This window comes from Podarcis raffonei, chromosome Z, assembly GCF_027172205.1.
Source record: "Podarcis raffonei isolate rPodRaf1 chromosome Z, rPodRaf1.pri, whole genome shotgun sequence".
Lineage (NCBI taxonomy): Eukaryota > Metazoa > Chordata > Lepidosauria > Squamata > Lacertidae > Podarcis > Podarcis raffonei.
The window spans coordinates 39,229,143-39,251,577 of NC_070621.1; the positions used below are offsets into that span (position 1 = coordinate 39,229,143).

Here is a 22,435-nt window from a genome sequence, read left to right on the forward strand (position 1 = left end):
TCCAAGCAATCAGAGACTGCGCCTGCATGAAGCCAACCACTCCTCTGCCCTTTTCATGCCTCCTCTGGTTCTAGGAGACCGGGGGGAAGGGGAGCTTGTTGTAGCAAGAGGAGGAGACACCCATGACTCTTCACCAGCCGGACTCACCTCTGCCTCTTGGCCTCCCTCTTCTCCTGCTTCAGCTTCTGCCTCTGATTCTGGGCTTCTCTCTGCCACAGACTCTCCCAGCTCACTCAGCCCTGTTACCTCTTCAGCATCTGACACCTCCTCTTCCCTGTATTCTCCCTCTTCTCCCTCTGACCACTTATCATCATTCCACCACCAATCCCTGGGCTCTGAGCCTTCCTTTTCTGGAAGTTCTCCAGCTAGTTCCTCCCACCATTCCTCTGCATCCAACCAGTCCATGACATACATATGAGTATCTACCTGGAGCCTCTTCTTCACCACTACCACCACCACTACCAATGACAACAACAACAACAACAACAACAACAACAACAACAACACACTGCTTTAGTGACAGGTTTTCTTTCCTGCCTAGTAATAGGAAACAACTTCTCATTATCCCATTGTTGAAGCCCCTAGCTGGAAAGGCTGTTGCTGTTTACTTCGCCAATCCAGAGGAAAGACGTTTTAGGGTTTCAAAACACAGATACTGCAAAACACAGTGATGCTGTCCTATCCAGGTAGGGACCATAGTTTAGTGATAGGGCAGCATCAATTCGCACACAGAAGATCCTGGGTTCACTCCCCAGGACCTCCAGCTAAAACGAGCAGGAAGCAGGAAATGTAAAGGACCTGCTCCACAGACTCTGAGGGGCTTCTAAGTTCAGCTACAGCTTAGAGGAAGAGAGCATACTTTGCATGCTGAAGGTTCAAGGCCTAATTCCCAGGGACTCCAGTTGAAAGGATCCAGAAACAGTCAATGAGGAGGACCTCATTCTGCGTAGTCAAAGTAGGCAATCCAACTTGGGTGGACAACTAGCTTAATGTGGTACAAAGCAGCTTCTTATGATTCCCCATGCCAGGTCCATTACAACTGGACCTTAGGGCCTGGAATTGATCTCACACAGTGACTTTTCTGTTTCCCTGTTCAATATTCCTGACAGCTGCTATAGGATATATGGAGAGACTCTCAAAGGAAGGCCAGACTCCACACAATTTTGAAGGCATCCCAGCAGTGATGACTATATTGATTTGTTGAGTTTTGCTGGGCAAAAGTGGCCTCCCAAAATTTTCCACCCTTATTGTGGGAGGCAAGACTGGGGAGGAGGATATTCAGATTAATCTCTGGGAGGGATGTGAAATTCTCTAACAGGTTTTGTGGTAGCAAAAAGAATTCCCAGAAAATTCTCTTTTGAGACATTTTGATTCAGGTTAATGCTGAATGAGACTGTTGCTCATTCATTCTGATAGAGAAAGGAAGCAATTGTCCAGCAGAAAAGTACCAGGAGGAGGAAGGTGCGCCCACTGCTTTATTTGATATTACTGAATTACTGAATATTAAACAATATGAAAATTGGGGGTGCTTAGCAGGAGCTGAAATTCTCCATCCAATTCTTGGATTAAGAAATTGAGGAGGCCATTTTGTTGAATATTCTCCAGGGGATAATCAACCTTTTCCAACAGTTCAGAAAAAGAAAAATTCAAAGAAATTCTGATAAAATTGTTTTTCTGAGAATTTCAGCCCAACTTTAGCCAGCTACCAGCAGAGAAAGGGATCTTTCCAGCCAATGGTGGTTGGTGTGTATCTGGGCTGCTAGGTGGAGTCAAGTAATTCTTGTTTGTCCCCATCCTCTTCTCTTCTGAGTTATAAGGAGTAGACAGCTAGTAAGCAGTGCTACCCTTCGAAAGGCCATAAATAAGAAGTCATGCAAGCTGAGGACACAACAAAGTTGGTTGGGCAGTGCTCTATTTGCCTTAGTATAGCAGTTTCCACTGTTTCCACCATATTTGTTGTTCTTCATGCTCAAAGTTCCTGCTCAAGCTATGCTCTCTCATACACTTACTTGGAAATAAGCCCCATTGGCCTCCATTAAACACTTATCAGTAAAGGTGTGTAGAATCAGACTTCACAAGGTAAATTCCATTACTGAGTATGTTGCTGCATTCTTGTTGGCATCAGTGCAAAAAGTATACTGGTGTCAGGCACTTAATGAATCCTCTATAGATTTCAATATGCCAACGTGCCTTTTGTTCAACTTGCCCAGACATAGATTTGGACGAATCAGGATTGCTACACATCACAAGCTGGAGAAATGAGAAGCAATTTTAAAAAATGCAGGTTGTCAAACAGGATTCCTTTTTCCCTGGCATGAAAAAATGCCGGAGACTAAAATTATATATATTTTTTGCAATACATGTACAGTTTGTATTGGAGCAAATACATTTGCATCCTGACTGAACTAAATAAATATTCTCACAGCAATTCTGTGAGGTAAGTTAGGCTAAGAGAAAGTGACTGGCCCAAGGTCACCCAGTGAGCTTCAGGACTGAGAAGGGATTTGACCCCTGACCTCTCAGGTTTCTTGTCCCAACACTCCAACCACTACAACATACTGTTTTTAAAAACAAATTACTTCTGGAACCACATTTCCACCACCGTCCCCGTTTTTTTGCTTTTCGCCCTTGTTGCTATCAGTTGCTATCAGTGTCTCACAAGAAGTGACTCCCATCCTAAATCTGAACTCTAACGCTTTCCTGCTCATTTTCAGTGACATTTTACTTAGAAAGGTCACAGCCTTGTCTACACTGGGTTAGTAGTTAGTTCAAATGAACACAAGGGAACTTATTCCTTGAGGATCAGCTTCCATGTGTGTTTAGGACTTACAGGTCAAGCCAACTTATCAATCCCTGACAAGCAAGTGTCCCGTCCCCCCCGCACCCACTGCCCCCGCCGTCAAGCATTTAGTTTAATAGTACTCCCAAGCAAGTGTGCATGACTGCCCTCGGTTCTCTCCCTTCAGCAAGCTGCGGGTGAGATTACTGCAATTTTAAAATAAACCTTTAAGAAGCTCCTTGCCACTTCCCAGTATGGTTCAAGGTTAATTATATTCATCAATGAGGCAATAAACAGCAGCAACGAAGAAGACTGGTGGCAGTGTCTGTGTGTGTCCCAACGTTTTCCATTCATCAAAGTTTGAACTTATTGATAAAGTCACGGGAAAGGGAAGGTTTTGAGCTGGTTCATTTATCTGAAGACAAATTAACACGCTCTACAGAAGCTACTGAAAATTCTCAGGGAAGTGTCAGGGGGGAAGGGGGTGGGAGTAAAAACAAGGTGAAACACAAAGGACCTTGTTCCTTGGTGGGGGCTGCATCTTATAAACAGGAAACGCCATTCACACACACACAAAATAGCAGTATTTAGCACAGTGGGATGTGTGCGAATTTTAGAGGAAGGGGTTTCATTCACTTAGGGTTAAAAAGCCCCAGCAATTTTTTAAAATGAAACAAAGCATGCTTCCTAAGAACTGGACGGTATTTTCATTTCCAAGACAACAGCAAGAGTAAGGTTTATTTAAGAAGAGAGAGAGTTGGGGGGAGAAAGAAAGAGTAAGCAGTTTAGGCCAAAGCTCACCTTTCTCATTAAACTTTAGGCTCACAAACCCTTAACTGGGGAAAAGGGAAGCTGTTATATGCCAGGTCAGACCACTGGCCCATATGGCTCAGTACAGTGGTACCTCAGGTTACATACGCTTCAGGTAACAGACTCCTCTAATCCAGAAATAGTGCTTCAGGTTAAGAACTTTGCTTCAGGATGAGAACAGAAATTGTGCTCCGGCGGTGCGGCAGCAGCAGGAGGCCCCATTAGCTAAAGTGGTGCTTCAGGTTAAGAACAGTTTCAGGTTAAGAACGGACCTCCGGAACGAATTAAGTACTTAACCTGAGGTACCACTGTATTGTCTACACTGGCTAGCAGCAGTTTTCCAAAATTTTAGGCAGGGGGTATTCCCAGCCCTGCCTGGAGATGCTGGGAACAGAACCTGGGACCTTCTGCATTTGGATGCCTTACCACTGAGTTTAGGCCCTTTCCCTACCCTGCTGTAACCAAGTAGAAGTACATGCAACCAAAATAAATGCACATGGATAACCTGTCTGCTTCAATTACTCTGCCATTCCTCTCTCACCCCCCACCCCCCGCCATGTCATATTTTACACTGTAAGTTCCTCCAGGCAGGGACTTGTTCTCTTGTGCATTGGAATGTGCTGTGCACATTGGTGGCGCTTTTTATATATAACAACAACAACAATGTTAGCAATAACTACAAACAATGACCATTAATAACAGCAATAACATGCAGCTGATTTTCCTCAGCGCTGCCCTCTAAATCACCCACCTCTCGACGGACTCATCCTTGCTCTCCTCTGTGATCATCTGCAGCTCCTGCGCCTTTCTGTCCAGCTCTTCTTTGTCACCTTCCTCCTCTCTGACAGCTTTCGGCACCTGCTCTGTGGCTTGCAGGTGCTCGATGAAGTTCTGCTGCTCAGGCCAAGTCTGGATCGGCCGGTGGGGCACTGGGGTCGGTCCAGGCACTGGCGCCAAGATGTTGTGTCGTATTGGGCTGTTGTTTTTCTTCAGCCCATTTCTGTCCCGCGAGTGGCTCTTCAGCCTGTTCTGAACTGGTGTCCCTCTATGCTCATATCCTTCCTGCTGCAGGCAACCTCCGGTGCCTGTGGAACTCTGAGAGGGGTGGCTGAACCATCTCCAGCGGAGCCTCAAGATCTGCTTCACGTCAAATTCCTTCTTCCCCGAGACTGACATCTTCACAAGTTGTGGAAGGGGAAAGAGAAAGAGAGAAGGAAAACACTGCTACAAAAAAATCCTGTTGTTCCAGAAAGGAAACAGACCCTGTGTTCGTCTCCTGTGTTTTTCAATGCCTCCACTTCATCCTCTCCAAAATAAGGAACGAAAGCAAGAAATGCTCGTGTTCCTAATACTTGTCCTTCCCTTTCTCTCACTGAGGCTTCCTCTGTATGTCGCGGACAGTTCTGCTAAGATCTTCCTAACTGTATAGGTGGGAATCCATCCTGACAGAATGATGAGGTCAGATCTTAAACAAGTAAATCAGCTTAGCGCAGGCAAGCATCTGCTATTACACTACCCGGTGGCTCAGCTCACACACACTCTTGCAAGCAGCACTGTAGAGCTACACTATCATCCTAAGGGATCTTAGCCTGCAACCTCAGCTGCATGTAAAAAAGAAAGCAGTTCATACTTTATTCCACACACACACACACACACACACACACACACCAAGGCAAGCCAAAATGCCTCTCCCTCACACCAGTGCTGCAATCCTATATACGCTTCCCTGGAAGTTAAGCCCCACACATAGGGTCAGGATGCCTTGTTGCACAACTTTAAGCCTTCTTACGTGTAAGCAAACGCCACTCAGTGAAATCAAATCTGGTTCATTTCCAAGTCAGTTGAGGAGGTTTAGGGATGTGATACAAGATTTTATAAGGGATATTAATGGGAGGATGTTTCTAAGTAGGTTTTTAATGCTCTGTTTTTCAATGCCGTGATTCTCCAGCAGTTCAGTTTCTTCTTAAGAATATCTTTCATGTATTCCTTGTTTTTGTTATTTGTTTTGTTTTTTAAAAGTGAAATAACTAGAGGGAGGTAGCCCTCAAGTATCGTACAATATTACTGTAAACAAAATGAACAGCATTCAGTTTTAAATTCAATAGCATAGTCTGGCATAAATGGACTTTCTTTCTCTCCCCCAGGGTCCCCCAGTTTGTAGGCATAGAATTATGTGGAATTTACCTTCCCTATAGGAAGGACTGCAGAGGAAACTTGAAACATTCAGATGAGATACCCTCCCTAAAGAAGCATATCTATGGAAAACACAACACTGTTTCCTGGCTAAGTGCCCATGTAAATATCCTCATGCCATCCGGCTCATCTATTTTCTCTCTCTGACACACACACACACACACACACACACACACACACACACACACACACTGCATAAAGAATCAGTGCAATTATGTTGTCTGTAACCAGCTAGGGTACGCTAGAACAGGGGTCAGCAAAGTTTTACAGCAGAGAGCCAGTCCACTGTCCCTCAGACCTTGTCGGGGGCCAGACTATATTTTGAAAAATATAAATAAATGAACAAATTCCTATGCCCCACAAATAACCCAGAGATGCATTTTAAAATAAAAGGACACATTCTTCTCATGTAAAAACACACTGATTCCCGGACTGTCTGGGGCCGGATTGAGAAGGCGATTGGGCCAAATCCAGCCCACGGGCCTTAGTTTGCCTACTCATGTGCTAGAGAACCAGCACATGGATTTAAAGTTCCTCTGTCATTTTATTAAAGATCCACATGCCTCCCATTTATGATGGTGGGGTGTTTGGAAGAAGAAGCTACCTATTGTGGGGTATTTGGAGGGGTGCAGTATGTGCACACAGACAGACACCTGACACACTGCATTTCTGGAGCACCTGGGGTCAAGGATGTCAGCCTTGTTGAAACAATGGCCAGAAGTGCCATTGCTTTTCCTCATTAGCATCAATGAGGAATCTCTATATTAGGAGCTGCCAACATGGTGCCCAGTCTGCCCACCCATATTACCTGCAGAATCCACAATGCAGAACAGACTGTTTGTTCTGCGGGCTCAGTTGCTGGTTGCAGTGGCTCAGCCTCTCTCCCCAATTCAACATGTCCCCTTAAGCATGCTCCTATTTCACTGAATGCCAGGACTGGACATCCACACTCCTTTGCATTCTGAACAGAGGTGCAAAGAACTTCTCTCTGTAATCAAATAGCTGCCTTTTATTTCTTCATTGATGGGTGCTAATGGGAGGTGATGTCTGTAGCACCTGGTGGTCCTCTCTCTTCTGGCGCTCTTTTAGATATGGCACGCACTTTGAACCCATGCCACAATTTCATAGCAGCCATTTTGTGCCACACCATTCCCTCACAGTAGCAATTTGGTGACAGGCAGCTATAACACTTTCTTAAAATTCCCAGAGTGCCGACTGGCCCAAAGGGGTTAGTGGCCCCTGCTCTGCATAATAACTGCAAGTACAATCTTCTGAGTGCCAGTCCTTACGTAGCTGAAATGACACTAAACTTGCATAAGTGGGAGGTATCAGAAGGTTATATACCTTATCGAACCTGGGGTTCCCTCCCCGGAATCTAGGACTGTTCCTACCTTAAGAAAACACTATGAGTCTGTGAGAGAGCCTCTACTTTGCATGCAGAAGTCCCTGAATCAATCCCTGGAATCTCCAGCTAAGGCTGGGAGAAACCCTGATCTAAAATCCTGAAGAGCTGCTACCAGTTCGCGTAGACAATGTTAAGCTAAATGGGCCAATGGTTTGACTTGGTAGAGGGCACTTCCTTATGTTCCTGGTCCAGGTGGAGCTAAGCTTTAGTTTAGCCTTCAATCAACATAAGGCGGACTGCTAAGGGCTTAATTGGCTGGACTGTGCTTTCTCAATCTTCTTAGGTTCCCAATTTTCCCTTTCTATTTCAGAGCTCCACAGAGGTCCTCCCATGTAGCTTTGGCTTTTTGCCATTATGTATTTATTCCCCCTCCATCTTCAGCAGGGGAAAGAAAATTGGATCCAGTTTGCATTTCAAGGCAAATTTACTGAATGTGTCTTTTCTGAAACAATACAAGAATGGAAACACAGCAACCCCTTAAAATTCGCATTTCTCCAGATTTTGCAATGCTGTTCTTCCCATCAGCCCCAGCAAGCATGGCCAATGGCCAGGGATTGTGAGAGTTGTAGTTCACCAACATTTGGAGGACCATAATAGATTCCCCACACCTGCATTAGGTTAAAGTGTGCATGGAAATGCATTACTACAATAACATCCAAAACACATTATACTGGGGAAATTTGCTTTGCAAAAACGATACCTATTAGAAAAAATTCTCACTAAACTGCTGATAATTTTTCTTCTGCACTTAAAGCAAAGTGATGTCAAAATGTGAACTTAAGACTGTGACAATGAGAAAACAGAGAAGCCAAAAACTGACATATTTGCCCATTTCTAATCTTCAGCATTTACATTTTATGCAAAATAAAACTGATAATCAAGGAAAGAGTATAAAAACTCCTAAGACTGTTTAATGCATTGGGGCCTAGTTGCTGTGATATCTACAATGCTTTTCATTTCATTATTCTTACTGCTGTGCATCTGAGTGTGTGCTTGTTCAAGCACTTGCTCAGCAGGATTTTTTTAAAAAATCAACAGCAACAACAACAGTGAACCAGAGAATCCACAGCTTAGCAGACTTAAATTGATCCTGGCGGGACACTAACAGCATATTACCTGAATCTGGCTTAAGTATGAGGTTGCATGGAGGTGTTCCTGTTTTTGTGGAGTGCTCAGCATGCTTTCTGTCAACTCAGCACCGTTTTACAGTGATGAAAAGTGTGCCATCTGGGCAGTGGCGTAGCGTGGGTTGTCAGCACCCGGGGCAAGGCAAGTAATTTGCGCCCCCTAACCCATGAGAGAGAGTGAGTGAGCCAGGTAGGGGCAGAGAGCTGCGAGTGCGGGGCCCCCCAGATGTTGCGCCCGGTGCGGCCGGCCCCACCTGCACCCCCCACGCTACGCCACTGCATCTGGGTATTAACAACGCTTTAAAAATGAACACAATCTCAAGGTGCTTGCCTGTTTGAACATTTGCTCCTGAAGTTTGCAGGGCACTCCTGGTGAGGTCAGTTCACTCAGTCCTATGAGCTGCTCAGATCAGTCTGTGGAATTTCCACTTTAAGAAAAAATGACAGCCCCAAACTCCCATGTTTCTGACACCAGCCTGACACATAGAATTCAAGCAGACAGGCTGATGCCTTTATTCCTGGCATTGAAACAGCTGATGAGAAATGTTCTGCTGCACAGGAGCAGGAGCAGTTAAGATACTGGCAACCCTCTTTGTGGGAAGATCAGGTAAATGATCTTCCAAATGATATACAGTGGTACCTTGGGTTACAGACACTTCAGGTTACAGACGCTTCAGGTTACAGACTCTGCTAACCCAGAAATAGTACCTCAGGTTAAGAACTTTGCTTCAGGATGAGAACAGAAATCATGCGGCGGTGACGCAGCGGCAGCAGGAGGCCCCATTAGCTAAAGTGGTACCTCAGGTTAAGAACGGACCTCCAGAACAAATTAAGTTCTTAACCCGAGGTACCACTGTACCACAGATATCATCAAAACCAAGGAGTGTGCAGTAGAGTTTGGTTAGCCTAAACAACACCTTACGGCAAGCTCAAGGAACTCTGAGGATGGCATTCCCTGCTCTGCATTTTTCTTGGGCCCATGTGCAAAGAGTGGGTGGGGCTAGAGGTAAAAATGGGTGGAGCAATTGATGTAAATATCATCTTTGTACAGTACGCTAGTTTACACACATTCACAGGCCCCGCCTCATGTTCTGTCCAGGGAAGCAAGAGGTATGATCAGAGTTCTAGGCCATATTCCAGCCAGGAAAAAAACACTCAAGGCAGGTGTGAAGCAGAGCCAGTGAGGGAGAAGTCCTTGGGGGCCAGAGAGTCCTGGAATGCCACACTGAACAGCCCACCCAGAGGTTCCAGGACCTTACCCAAGGTTCGGTTTCCTCAGAATGAGAAACAGAAGAGGCTGTGGTGTCTTTAGGATATATGGTTTATTTACACACATGTATATACAGTCATACCTCGGGATAAGTATGCTTCAGGATAAGTATTTTCGGGTTGAACTCTGCGGCGATGTGGAAGTAACGGAGCGCGGTACTTCTGGGTTTCGCCGCTCGCACATGCGCAGACCATCAAAATGACATCACGCACATGCACAGAACTGGCAAAACACGACCCGCACACGCGCAGATGCGCAGTCACGTCTTACGTTCTGTTCAGGATGCGAACGGGGCTCCGGAACGGATCCCGTTCTCATTCCAAGGTACCACTGTATAGCCTGAGTCTACAATGGAGGGATTTGCAGCACTGATACCCCCAAGATTCATGGAGGATAACACTATCAATGGCTACTAGTCATGATAGCTATGTTCTGCTTCTACAGTTGGAGGCAGAAATGCTTCAGAAAACCATTTGCTGGAAACTGCAGGAGGGGTGAGTGATCTCATGCTTGGATCCTGCTTGTGGATCTCCCATGGGCATCTGGATGTCCACTGTGAGAACAGGATCTTGGACTAGATGGTTATGTTCTTAAGTAGCCTTCCTATAGGCATCTGATTGGCCACTATGAAAAGAGAGTGCAGGACTAGATGGGCATTTTTCAGATCCAGCAGGGCTCTTCTTGTGTTTTTATATTCAGAAAGAAATTAGATGAAAGGCATTAGTGGTTGTGCCTTTGGTACTCCCTCCTGCTACAGACTCTCTCCTAAGTCCAAGCCTAAGCACTTTGTAAAACCTGCGTGTTAAGGCACAGTGAGTGAAGACAGTGAAGGTTTGGACAACGGTCCAAGCTTTCAAGATGGGACAGGCCAAAACTCTCCCCTTATCTCAGTCTCAGCATAATGAATTTTCATCCCAGCAGCTTCAAATGAAGCTTAACTTCTGCAGGATTGACAAACAAGAATAATAACTTAAGTCCTCCCAATATTCTCATTCACTAAATAAAAAGAGTAATAACCAAAAACATTTATTTTGCAAACAAGAGACTCACCATATGCCAGTGGTTCTCGCTCTCATAAAGAGGCAGCAAAGAAAAAGGAGGAAGCAGCAAGGCTGCTCAGGGAGCAAGCACACTCCTAAAGCTCAGCTGCATTGGTGTGGGCTTCAGCTCTGAGCATGCTCAGAACCATTATATGATTCTGACCTAGGCTAAGGCTACCCCATAAGGCTGTTCTTGAATCAGTGTCCTCCTCACCCTTCCCTAATCTCCTACAGCAGGGTTTCCCAAACTTGGGTCTCCAGATGCTTTTGGACTACAAGTCCCATCATCCCTGACTACTGGTCCTGCAAGCTAGGGATAATGGGAGTTGCAGTCCCAAAAACAGCTGGAGACCCAAGATTGGGAAACCCTGCCTCCGCTAGATTGGCCTCATTAGAGCAGATGGAGAGTAGGCAATCCTGTCACTGGTGGTTTTGCTTAGAGGCACAAGGGAGGGCCTCCTTTGACATAGCTATACTTTTGGTTTAGTGGTACAGAGAGCGGACTGTCCAGAAAACAGATTGGCAGAAATGTCTGAAGAACTTCTCTGAGCTGAAAAGCAAGTATAAAATGTGTGTAAGAAAGGAAAGTGTGTGTGGCTTTGAAGTTTGTTTGTTTATTTGTTTGTGGGGTGGGGGGGAGTTGGCAGGTGGGGGGTTAAAAATTGCTTTATATTCTTATTGGGGAGGGCTGTGCCTCCACTGTTCCCAAAACTGGCACCCCCTTGTACATCCATACAGCACCATGGCCTGCACACTGTTACATAATATATGCAATTTTACAAACATTATTTTGTTGGAGAGCTGCATCGTAGAATCTGGACCAGAGTGGTTTTTTGAAGGAAGGTTTTGTTTCAGTTTTCATATTGTTTTGAAGTGTGTGAATTTCAGATTCACCTTTAAATGCAAACTTGGTTGAATTCCTTCCCCACCTCCAGCAGCAATCGGGATTCACAGACCTTGGTCTGCAGCAAAGTGTATCGTTCAGTCCTATATCTTGCAAACTGCTGCCTCAGCAGGGTGGCCCATAGCATGAAGCATACATTTGCTTTTCCACTATTAAGCATTATGCCCACAATATTTCAATACTTCAGAGAAAAAGCAGAGAAAGGGGCCTTTTGTTAGGAGGGATTGAGAAGTTCCAGTACTTTCTAATGGGAAAGAATATATAAATACACATAGCCTGGAGACTTTTATAAAAGAGAGAGAGGCAGAAAAAGAGAACATTCAATTTAGACACTTGTATCATATTGCAGCTGGAGCAAATGTCACATTTCTTTTTGCAGACTTGCCACTTAACTCGCTTGTTAAGGAAGAACCAGAGGGGGGAAAGAGCCTCATAAGCAGGTTGTCAGCTCTAGTTTGGTTTTTTTCTTTTTTCTTTCCCTCCCTCCCCTCTCTCACAATAAGTTATAGTTGTTGAAAGCCTGAAATGTTCAACATAGTTTTTCGTTCTGAGGTGGACCGATGTGGTGGGCCTGGTTGACATCCAGCTATTGAAAAAGAGTATAGTCGTACCCCGGCTCCCAAACGCCTTGGGAGTCGAACATTTTGGCTCCCAAATAATCAAAAACCAGAAGTGAGTCTTCCAGTTTTCAAACGTTCTTTTGGAAGCTGAATGTCTCACGAGGCTTCTGCGGCTTCTGATTGGCTGCAAGAGCTTCCTGCAGCCAAACAGAAGCCATGCTTTGGAAGTCAAACGTTTCAGAAGTCGAATGGACTTCTGGAACGAATTCTGTTTGACTTCCGAGGTACAACTGTATTAGGAATGCAACAGCAGGATCATTCAGTCTGTAATTAAAGAGTTAATTCTGCTATCAGCAGGGCTGGCCCAACCATGGGACAAGGTGAGGTGACCGCCTCAGGTGGCAGGATTCACAGGGGCACCAGATCCCAATGTAGATCTTTATTCCAGCCTTGTTCCTGATGTAGCTGCTCACTCACCCCCTTCTTCCCTTGTGAGGAGTGGGACACCATTTTGTGGTTTGCATCAGGTGCCAAAATATCTTGGGCCAGCCTTGGTTATCAGTAAGTCAACTAGCCAAGAGGAGGATGAGTTCAGATGTTACTTAGCAACCAGGCAGAGTGGCATGATTTTCACTGCTCTGATTGGCTGTATAGGTCTGAGGGAGTTTTCTTCTGTATATTTGGTTAAATGTCTCCCTACTATGTGCTAGGTCTGAACTAAGAAAGCCAATACCTCTCTGTTCCATTCTCCTCAAATTATATACTGTTTTGGTTCAGTTTGCTTAGTAAAGTTTTATCGGGACTTTTCTATCTGAACTCAGTTTGCATTACTTAAATCTTTGCTGTGAGTGCATATATTTATATACACAATTTGATCAGATTAATGTGTTACTGGTTTTTTAGGTGTACCCTGCTGGATCACATCAAGTATCCACACAATCCAGGGATCAAGAATCTAGTCACCCTTCAAAAGTTACTGGGCTACATTTCCCATAATCTTTTGACTGTTCACCATGCTTGCTTTGGTTGATGACAGCTGAATTCCACCAATATCTACATTCATGGGTTTCCCTCCCAGATCTAACCCCACCACTAAACCATTATATGTTTCCAAGAAGCCCACAAACATGGAAGGAATATACTTCCATCATCATTTTCTCCACCACCAAATTGTTACTCAGTGGTGGAGGCTGGTCCTTTAGGGTGAGTGAGGCACAAACCTAAGTCTTCTCTCAACTGACTACCTGGACAAGATCTTGCCTGCCAGCTCCCTCTTCCTTAGTCTCAGTGTTGCCTTTGCAGATTTCAGCAGGGAGGAGGATGGTGTCAAAACTAAAAGCCTCAGTGCCTAGGGCTTGCCGATCGAAAGGTCGGTGGTTCAAATCCCCGCGGCGGGGTGCACTCCCGTTGCTCGGTCCCAGCGCCTGCCAACCTAGCAGTTCGAAAGCACCCCCAGGTGCAAGTAGATAAATAGGGACCGCTTACTAGCGGGAAGGTAAACGGCGTTTCCGTGTGCTGCGCTGGCTCGCCAGATGCAGCTTTGTCACGCTGGCCATGTGACCTGGAAGTGTCTCCGGACAGCGCTGGCACCTGGCCTCTTAAGTGAGATGGGCGCACAACCCCAGAGTCTGTCAAGACTGGCCCGTACGGGCAGGGGTACCTTTACCTTTACCTAACATTGCCTTTAGCTCCACCTACTGTTGGTCTCTCTGCTTTCTGTCCAACTAGTTCCAATGGACACTTCCGGGTTTGCGGCGTTCAGAAGCCAAAATGTTTGACTCGCAAGGCGTTTGGGATCCAAGGTACGACTGTACTCTTATATAAGGTCTCAGACAACTAGTGTCTCTTAACTGTTTTACAGTGGACTTTTTGTCCCTATTATCTTTTTTTTAAAAGAGAGAAGTACAAATGTCTCATTTTCAGTTTTCCTAGTAATCAGGGTGCCCTGAATTACATGTGCACCAAATTTCAGCTTTTCTGGGTCATGCGGAAGTTCCCTAACAACTGTGATGCTCCAGGGATTGAACCATCTTTCTATGTATAGTGATATGAACTTGCTGGAGAAATGCAAAGCACTTAAAATGTGGGATTAAGGTATATTATTCCATCACCATCATCGTATTCACCAGAAATGCTTGGTTTATTGGTTTGTTTTTAAAGGTGGGGTTGACCTGTGGATGAATGACCTGTGGCCCTCCAGCTCTGTTGGACCCCACCAGCCCCTTGGCAGTGGTAAAGGGTGTTCATCGCTAGAGTCCAGCAACATCTGGAGGACCACAGGTTCCTCACTCCTGCCTCAAGAAAGCAGAAACTGTCAAGTGCCTAAATAATGGATGTGGCTGTGAATTTGCCTCCCAAGCATATTATATGCTCCTACGGCATATTTGACTCATTTTGAGTTTCCTGAGAATTGCCATGTCACCCATCACATATTCCCTGTCAGCTTCCCTCTCTGGCAAGCAATTACATTTTTCATAAATGAGTTCCCTATCCTCATGCACCATTCGCCTGTTACATGGGGATATTGTGTCCGCATAGCTTGATTTATGGTTGAATATTGGAGTTGATTGGTGCATACAATCCACTTCTCTATTTCCAGCCAATTCCCTAAATCCATGTTGTCTTTTGTTTGAGAGATGACTTCTTTTAGAGAGAGAGAGAGAGAGAGAGAGAGAGAGAGAGAGAGAGAGAGAACACGTTATTCCTCAGCAACAATATTTTTTAGAGAAGCCCGTGGGAGCTGTGAAAATCATCTTGGCTGTTTGCTAATGTTGCCGGTCTTTGAATTAGCCCCCCCCCCCAATTCCTTGAATAACTTGTTAGGTAGAGAATGGCATATTACTCTCTCTTTTGTTTGATATCCTGAATCAGAGCTCATGAAACATGTTGCTTTCAAGAATGTAACAATGGCAGCCATATAGGACGTCTCCAACAAGGTGGCTTAGAATCGACTTTGCAGGTGTCAGTTGGTGGAATGACAAAATAGAAAGACAATGTGCCTCGCACAGTGGGGTGAGATGGGGGGGAAATCCCCTTGCAAATATGATACATTTTGGTTTTGCAGCCTCGGCTCCTTTTTAATTCCTATGAAATATCCTCCAGTATTTCATACATGAAAATAGGGAGAAGTGTTTAACACAAACACAGATTTCTCATGCCAAGGAGAAATCACATTATCATTTCTGAAAGGTTTGCTCTGACTGATTTGTGCTGTGCATGGAAGTTTATGGAAACATCAAATTTGGAAGGGACCGTGGAGATCAATTAGATCAACTTGATACAGGGTCTCCAAGGCAATATGAAACTATAGCGTCCCTGACAGATGGCTGTCCAGCTTCTCAGATGCCTACAGTGAAGGAGAGCTCACCACCAACCAAAACTCCAGATTAAGGTGCCATCTGCACTATACAATTAAAGCAGTATCGTACCACTTTGAGCAGTCATAACTTTCCCCAAGGAATCCTGGGAGCTGTAGTTTGTTAAGGCTGTTGTTTGTTAAGTTTTTAGGAGAACCCTATTCCCCTCAAATTATGGTGCTGGAATTATGGTGCTGGAGGAGACTCTTGAGAGTCCCATGTACTGCAAGAAGATCAAACCTAGCCATTGTTAAGGAAATCAGCCCTGAGTACTCACTGGAAGGACAGCTCCTGAAGCTGAGGCTCCAATACTTTGGCCACCTCATGAGAAGAGAAGACTCCCTGGAAAAGACCCTGATGTTGGGAAAGATGGAGGGCACAAGGAGAAGGGGACGACAGAGGATGAGATGGTTGGATAGTGTTGTGGAAGCTACCAGCATGAGTTTGACCAAACTGCGGGAAGCAGTGGAAGACAGGAGTGCCTGGCATGCTCTGGTCCATGGGGTCACGAAGAGTCGGACACGACTAAACGACTAAACAACACAACAACAATTCCCCTCAAAGAGCCAAATCTTCTGGAGTTCCCTGAGAAGCGAAATAAACTAATCTGAGAATTGTAACTCTGAAGTTTCTGAAAACTTGTGGCAGGAATGCATGAACAGGGCTCTAAAACTGGGTCTGGGTCTATATAATCTGCAGTATTATATTCTTCCACAGTGGGGTGACATTAGTGAAATGCCTATCAATTAAAAGGCACCTCCATTTTCCATCCTGGCCTCAGTGCCACGACCTTCCTCAAAACTTGTCAAAACTAGTAACAATATTGAGTAAATTTTAAGCTATGTAGAAAGGCTCTGACATTCTCCTAAACAGAGTTACCAATAGTGCTTGGCATTCATCACAGTGGATCTTCATCAAATAGCATCTTTGAGCCCTGACAGAATAAGTGCACGTGCCTAAGGTCAGTCTCAGCTATGTCTTTCTTTTTCTTTATCTCAGAGGTGCTCAGTCCACTGTCAGAGCAAATAAGTCCCTCACCCAAAGGATGAAGCAATTACCAACCTCTAGCAAATGTCAGCTCCGGATGTTGCTTATGAAAGATGGTTTTTTTCCTCCTCTCTCTCTCCAAATCTTGGTGTAACCTGAGTAGGAATGAGGCCCAGTAAGTAAACCACTGCCGTGCCAGCATTTGAACTCAGATGTGTTGATTGCAATGCAAAGGACCTTAGCTCAGTGATGGAACACCAGCTTTGCATTCAAAAAGTCCCAGGTTCAATATCTGGTGTCTCAGGTAAGGTTGGGGAAGGACTTCTGCCTGAAGCCTTCGAGAGCTGCTGCCAGTCAGTGTAAGCAACACTAGGTAGAACATTGGTCTGAGCCAATATATGGTAGTTTTCTATGGCCACTCAGAGTCATGAAGACTGGAATCACTTTAATTTTAGGCGAAGGCTCATAGTTACTTGCAGAGTGCCTCATTTGCATGCCAAAGGTCTCAGGTTCAATCCCTGGCATCTCCAGGTAGGACTGGGCTGAGAAAGATTCTCTGCCTGAAACCCTGGGCAGCTGGCACTAGGCAGTGTCAGCAATACTGAGGTAGATGACCCAATGATCTGACTTGGTATAAGGCAGCTTCCTATGTTCCTACAGATGTCTCTATGACCCCATCTGCACTTTACCATTTAAAGTAGTATCACACCACACTGGACAGCCATGGCTCTTTCCCCCAACCCTGAGGATCCCAGAAAGCATAGTTTGTTAAGGGTGCTGAGAGTTGCTAGGCAGCTCCTGTGCCCTTCACAGAGCTACAGTTCCCAGAGTTCATTGAGGAAAGAGTTTGATTGGGAAATGTAGCTCTGTGTGGAGAATAGGGGTCTCCTAAGAACTCTTAGCACTTTCAACAAACTACAGTTCCCAGGATTGTTTGGGGGAAGCCAGTTTAAAGTGGTGTGATTCTGCTTTAAATGTATAGTGCAGATGGGGCCGTAGAGTGTACAGAAGGACCCAAGATTTTCCAAACTGTTTGGAAGAACCCAAAGTTTCAGTGCCTATAAGCAACAAATATTTTCTTCTTCTTCTGCAGGATTATCTTTTATTTGCTGGATGAGAGTTCATGTGGTGTTTCTGTCTGATTCATCCTCATCCGGTTTAAGCTTTCAGACCTATCAGGCACATAATGAAAAATAATATTTTGGCAAAATGTGTCATTTACACTGAAAGAGAGGGCAAGCTTACCTTTTCTTTTTTAATCTCAGTATACAGGATTTAGAATTTCTCCAGCACAAATAAATTGTTCTCTTCAAAACAAATATTTTCGTCATTTAAATTCATCACAGGTTGAGTATGTTCCCAATTGCTCTTGACTGTGCAACTTGGCAACCAGAGGGCATATAAAGAGATTGTCATTCACGTCAGCAGGACTTGTGTGGGTGGCTGTTGCCATAGCCCTGGAGCAGTTTGAATTTACCCAGGTCAGGGTCACCTCAATCTAGCAAATATTTGTTGGGAATAAAACAGCAGAGATCATTCAGTGTATGACTTAAAAGTTAATCCTTTTATCAGTAAGTCGGTTAGCCAAGAGGGGGACAGTGGAGGTGTTTCTTAGAACCCAGGCAGTGTGGCATGTTCTTCAGTGAGGTAGCTCATGCTCTATTGGCTACAAAGTTTTGAGGGAGTTTTTCTGCTTTATCTGTTAGTTAAATGTCTTTCTGCTATGTACAAGAAGAGCAAAACCTCTCAGTGAGGGGAACAGGGATCTCCTAACAACACTCAGCACTTTTAACTACAGCCCCCAACGTTCTTAGGGCAAGCCAAGACTATTTTAAGTGGTATGATCATGCTTTAAATGCACAGCGCAGATGGAACCTGTGTTACATTCTGGGTGTTTTAGCAGCAGCAAGGTCCAACTAATAACATCTATGTTCTTCCCAGCATCCTCAATATCAACCCCAAGGGTTCTCCCAAATGAAAAAGGGAATATATTTTGATGGGACTCTGAGATCAGGCAGCGTTGCTCATTGCCACTTTGTTCAACAGCCTCTATGAGATGACTCCACCTGAGTCATCTTCAGTCAGCAACATTTATTTCACTGGTCCTACACCCTTCATTTCTTGGGATCATTGTACCTGTTCTGCAATTTATTTATAAACATTAGTTTTATCATCAGTTTCTGGAGTTAACTGTGAAAACATTAATGTCATTGATTCTTCGTTAATCAGGAATTTATATAGCCCTTGTGTATTATCCCCAGTTTATTCTTCTCCGCTGTCATAAATCTGTTGCATTTCAGGCTTCAGTAGATGCTCCCCAATCCATAAATCATTCCAGACATCTATTATTTCTTAATTACTTTATGAGGAATGCCTTTTTGCAGAGGTTATGCAGTAATTCAAGGTGACAGTGACTTAAAGCTTCAGGTGCATCTTCTTCTTCTCCACCACCAATCTGGCCCAACATAATCAGGATAACATAACAGCAAGTCAGTAATTCTGGGTCACATATTGAGACATTTATTATTGCCAATTAAAATTCCAGAATACTTAAAAGCATTACTAGTATTGCAATGATGGGTGTGTGCTAGTGTATATTCTGGGTCATATCCATTCCCAGTCCTACTCAGAGTAAATTCATGGTTCTTTCTGCATAGAACATGGTTGGATACAGCCCTCTGTCAATAATTGGTTGTGTAAGTCCGCCTAGAATAATCTGTTTTATTAATTTTTAATCACTTGGAGTTTTGTTTAACCTGTGTATTTTATTTGGCCTGTGAAGTCAGTGGTCAGGGTGCTATTTGACTTGGCTTGACTTAAGCTGACTCTTTAAATATGTCTGTTTGTAAGTAATGGCCAGTGCTGGATTTACGTATAAGCTAAACAAGCTATAACTTAGGGCCCCACTCTATTGGGGGCCCCAAAAAAATTAAAGGGGGAAAAACTGGATGTACATTTCTAAAATATAAGATAAAAAACAAATAAAATAAAAACTACATACAGCAACAGTGTTTTGTGTTGTGTAGGCAACACAAATGGCTTTAGATACCTATTAGGTCCATAAATTACCAAAAACATATATTCAACACAAAAAACAGCGACAATTTGTTGTTGACAAAGGACAGCTGGACATATAAAGGGCCCCATTACCTTCAGTAGCTTAGGGCCTCATCAAACCTAAATCCGGCCCTGGTAATGGCATATATTTTCCATTTCATATTAACATCCAACATAGTGTCTTTGCTATAATAACACAAATACAAAGCAAGGGAACTATTAATTAAAAAACAAAAACAAAAAGTAGTAGCATAGTGATTTGTTATTGAATGTTTTACTGCCATTTTACAATTTACTAATATGCAAAGTAGTTCTATACAGGACCGGTCCACCCATGAAACAAGAGGAGACAACTGCTTCAGGTGGCAGGATCTACAGGGGCAGCAGATCCAACCTCCTAGGAATGCATTCCTTGCTGCTTCTGCTGACAGCTACAGCACACTCCTTGGAAGAAAGATCTATTGGCCCCTCAGCCTCCCACCTCTGTAATGGCCTCTTGGCAAATAGGAGGCACTGCTAGTCTTATCTCATCCCTAGGGATAGGCAGAGACCAGCAACAGTAGCAGCAGCACCTATTTGCTGAGAGCCCACTGGGCAATGCTGCCTCCACAGTGGCCTCTCGGTGAATAGGAGGCGCTGTTGGTCTCTTCCCCATCCCCTCTGGAGTCTCCTGGACTCTGCACCTACCCAGTGGAGGTGGTCCATTTCCCCCCTGTAACAGCCTTTGATTCCTACTTCAACCGTCAGGTAAGGCTGATTTGATTCCCACCCTTGTTCCCAACGTAGATCTTTATTCCCGCCCCCTGCCACCGCCCCACTCGTTCCTGATTTAAATCTTCAATCACTCCTTCTTCCCAGGCAAGAAGGCACCATTTTAAGATTCACCTTAGGAGCAAAAATGTCTTCAGCTGGCCCTGGTTCTATATGACTGGGAATATCACCTCCCCACTTGTTTTGCTCTCCCAATTTTGAGAAAAATATGCATTCCAGGGAGTCACCCATAATTTATTGTAATACAACAGTTTAAACACTGCAATGCCACATTGCTTGTTCCCATATATGTAAAGGTGGTAACTGATGACTTTCCCAGCGCTTAACAGAGGCAGCCTGATTTGACCTGACCATCAATTTAGATCAGTGTCAGGGAGTGGGGGTGGGCAGGGACACCTTTTTTTTAACTCTCAGAGGAAACCATAGGCAAAAGGTGAGTGTATCAATGGATGTGACTTTTCTTTTCTTTTTTAACCTCTGGACAGTGAGCTACCTTCTACGCAAAGTCAGACTTGTCTGCAGCTGCACCCGCATCTCTCTACAAATCCTGACACAATTGCTCCAAAAAGTTGTCCTTTTGGGGGGGACAATCCATAGTTTTTGAGCTTTATTAGGGCGACTGGCAGTGGTGGATGACAGGGTGGCAAGTGGACTCCTGAAATTGCCATCTAGGAGGCTACAAGGAAGCAATCGCTGCATAGCGCTTCTGCTTCTTCCAAGGAGCAGACAAAATCCTGGACATTTACTATTAAATTGAAAGTTCTCACTGGGTGCCGATTTAGCCCCCACCCCCGGACATTACTGGAATTTTCCAGTATATATGGCGACCCTAAATTATCAGAGTTCAAGGATGCACTCCAGCCAGGTAAACTGGACAAGCAAAAGCAGTCAAGAGAGCATGGTGCAGGGCCATTGAGAGGTGTGGCCTGGGAGGGGGTGTGGCCAAGTGAGAGGGGGCTGCATTCAGGATGTTTATCTGCCGTGTCTTTATTCTCACAGAATATATTCTTCCCTCTTTTTTTCTCAATGAAGACAGGCAGTGTGAGTAGAATAATGGGAGGAAATGCATGAATGGCATTCTCTGCTGATGATCTCAGCATATGCTGATCTACTCTAGAAGCAAACTGAACCAGGGCCTCTTAAAAAACATGTAGCCCTCAATCCTCATTCATTGTATACAATAGCCTTGCCTTCCTTTTTTTTTTTATAATATTTTTTATTAAACAATTTTTATATTAACACAAACAAAACATACAAAAACAAACAACAAACATTAACAGAACAAAAAACAAGTACCATTTCATGTCCTAATTTCTTAAACCTTACTTCCTCGACTTCCTCTTGCTTCCCGTTTCTGTATTCCAAGTTCTTACAATTATTCAGCGAATCTTCCCTTATTTTACTATAAATTTATGTTAATCATCCTTATTCTCTCTGTCTTAACCATTACTAATAGTAACCATTTATTTTAAGCCCAACATCATTCTAACTGTCATTAATTTTATAGTATTTCTTTAAGTAATCCTTAAACTTCTTCCATTCCTCTTCCGCCGCTTCTCTTCCCTGGTCTCGGATTCTGCTCGTCATTTCTGCCAAACCCATGTAGTCCATCACCTTCATCTGCCATTCTTCCAGTGTGGGTAGATCCTGTGTCTTCCAGTACTTTGCAATAAGTATTCTAGCTGCTGTTGTAGCATACATAAAAAAAATTGTATCTGTCTTTAACACCCCCTGGCCGACAATACCCAAGAGAAAGGCCTCTGGTTTCTTGGGGAAAGTATATTTAAATACCTTTTTCAGTTCATTATAAATCATTTCCCAGAATGCCTTAATCTTCGGGCACGTCCACCAGAGGTGAAAGAATGTACCTTCCTTTTCTTTACATTTCCAACATTTATTATCAGGCAAATGGTAGATCTTTGCAAGCTTGACTGGGGTTATGTACCACCTATAAATCATTTTCATTATATTTTCTCTTAAGGCGTTACACGCCGTAAACTTCAACCCGGTGGTCCACAACTTTTCCCAATCAGCAAACATGATGTTATGACCAATGTCCTGAGCCCATTTAATCATACTTGATTTTACCATTTCATCTTGTGTATTCCATTTCAGCAGCAGATCATACATTTTTGACAAATTCTTAGTACTGGATTCTAACAGTTCAGTCTCTAAT

The 22,435-nt window shown here is 44.1% G+C and overlaps 1 protein-coding gene across 2 annotated transcripts in view; it reads right to left on the reverse strand.

Annotated features, from left to right (window-relative positions):
* The window catches only part of KLHL4 (kelch like family member 4), a 44,921-nt gene extending 39,687 nt beyond the window's left edge, over positions 1–5,234 (reverse strand). Inside the window, exon 1 of one of the 2 annotated variants that reach the window (XM_053373748.1) lies at positions 4,341–5,234. In XM_053373748.1, the coding sequence (XP_053229723.1) occupies positions 4,341–4,765 (425 nt within the window). In that variant the 5' untranslated portion in view covers positions 4,766–5,234. The remainder of the gene's footprint in view (positions 1–4,340) is intronic. The other variant, XM_053373747.1, reaches the window with a different exon arrangement.
* Between the last annotated feature and the right edge of the window lie 17,201 nt (positions 5,235–22,435).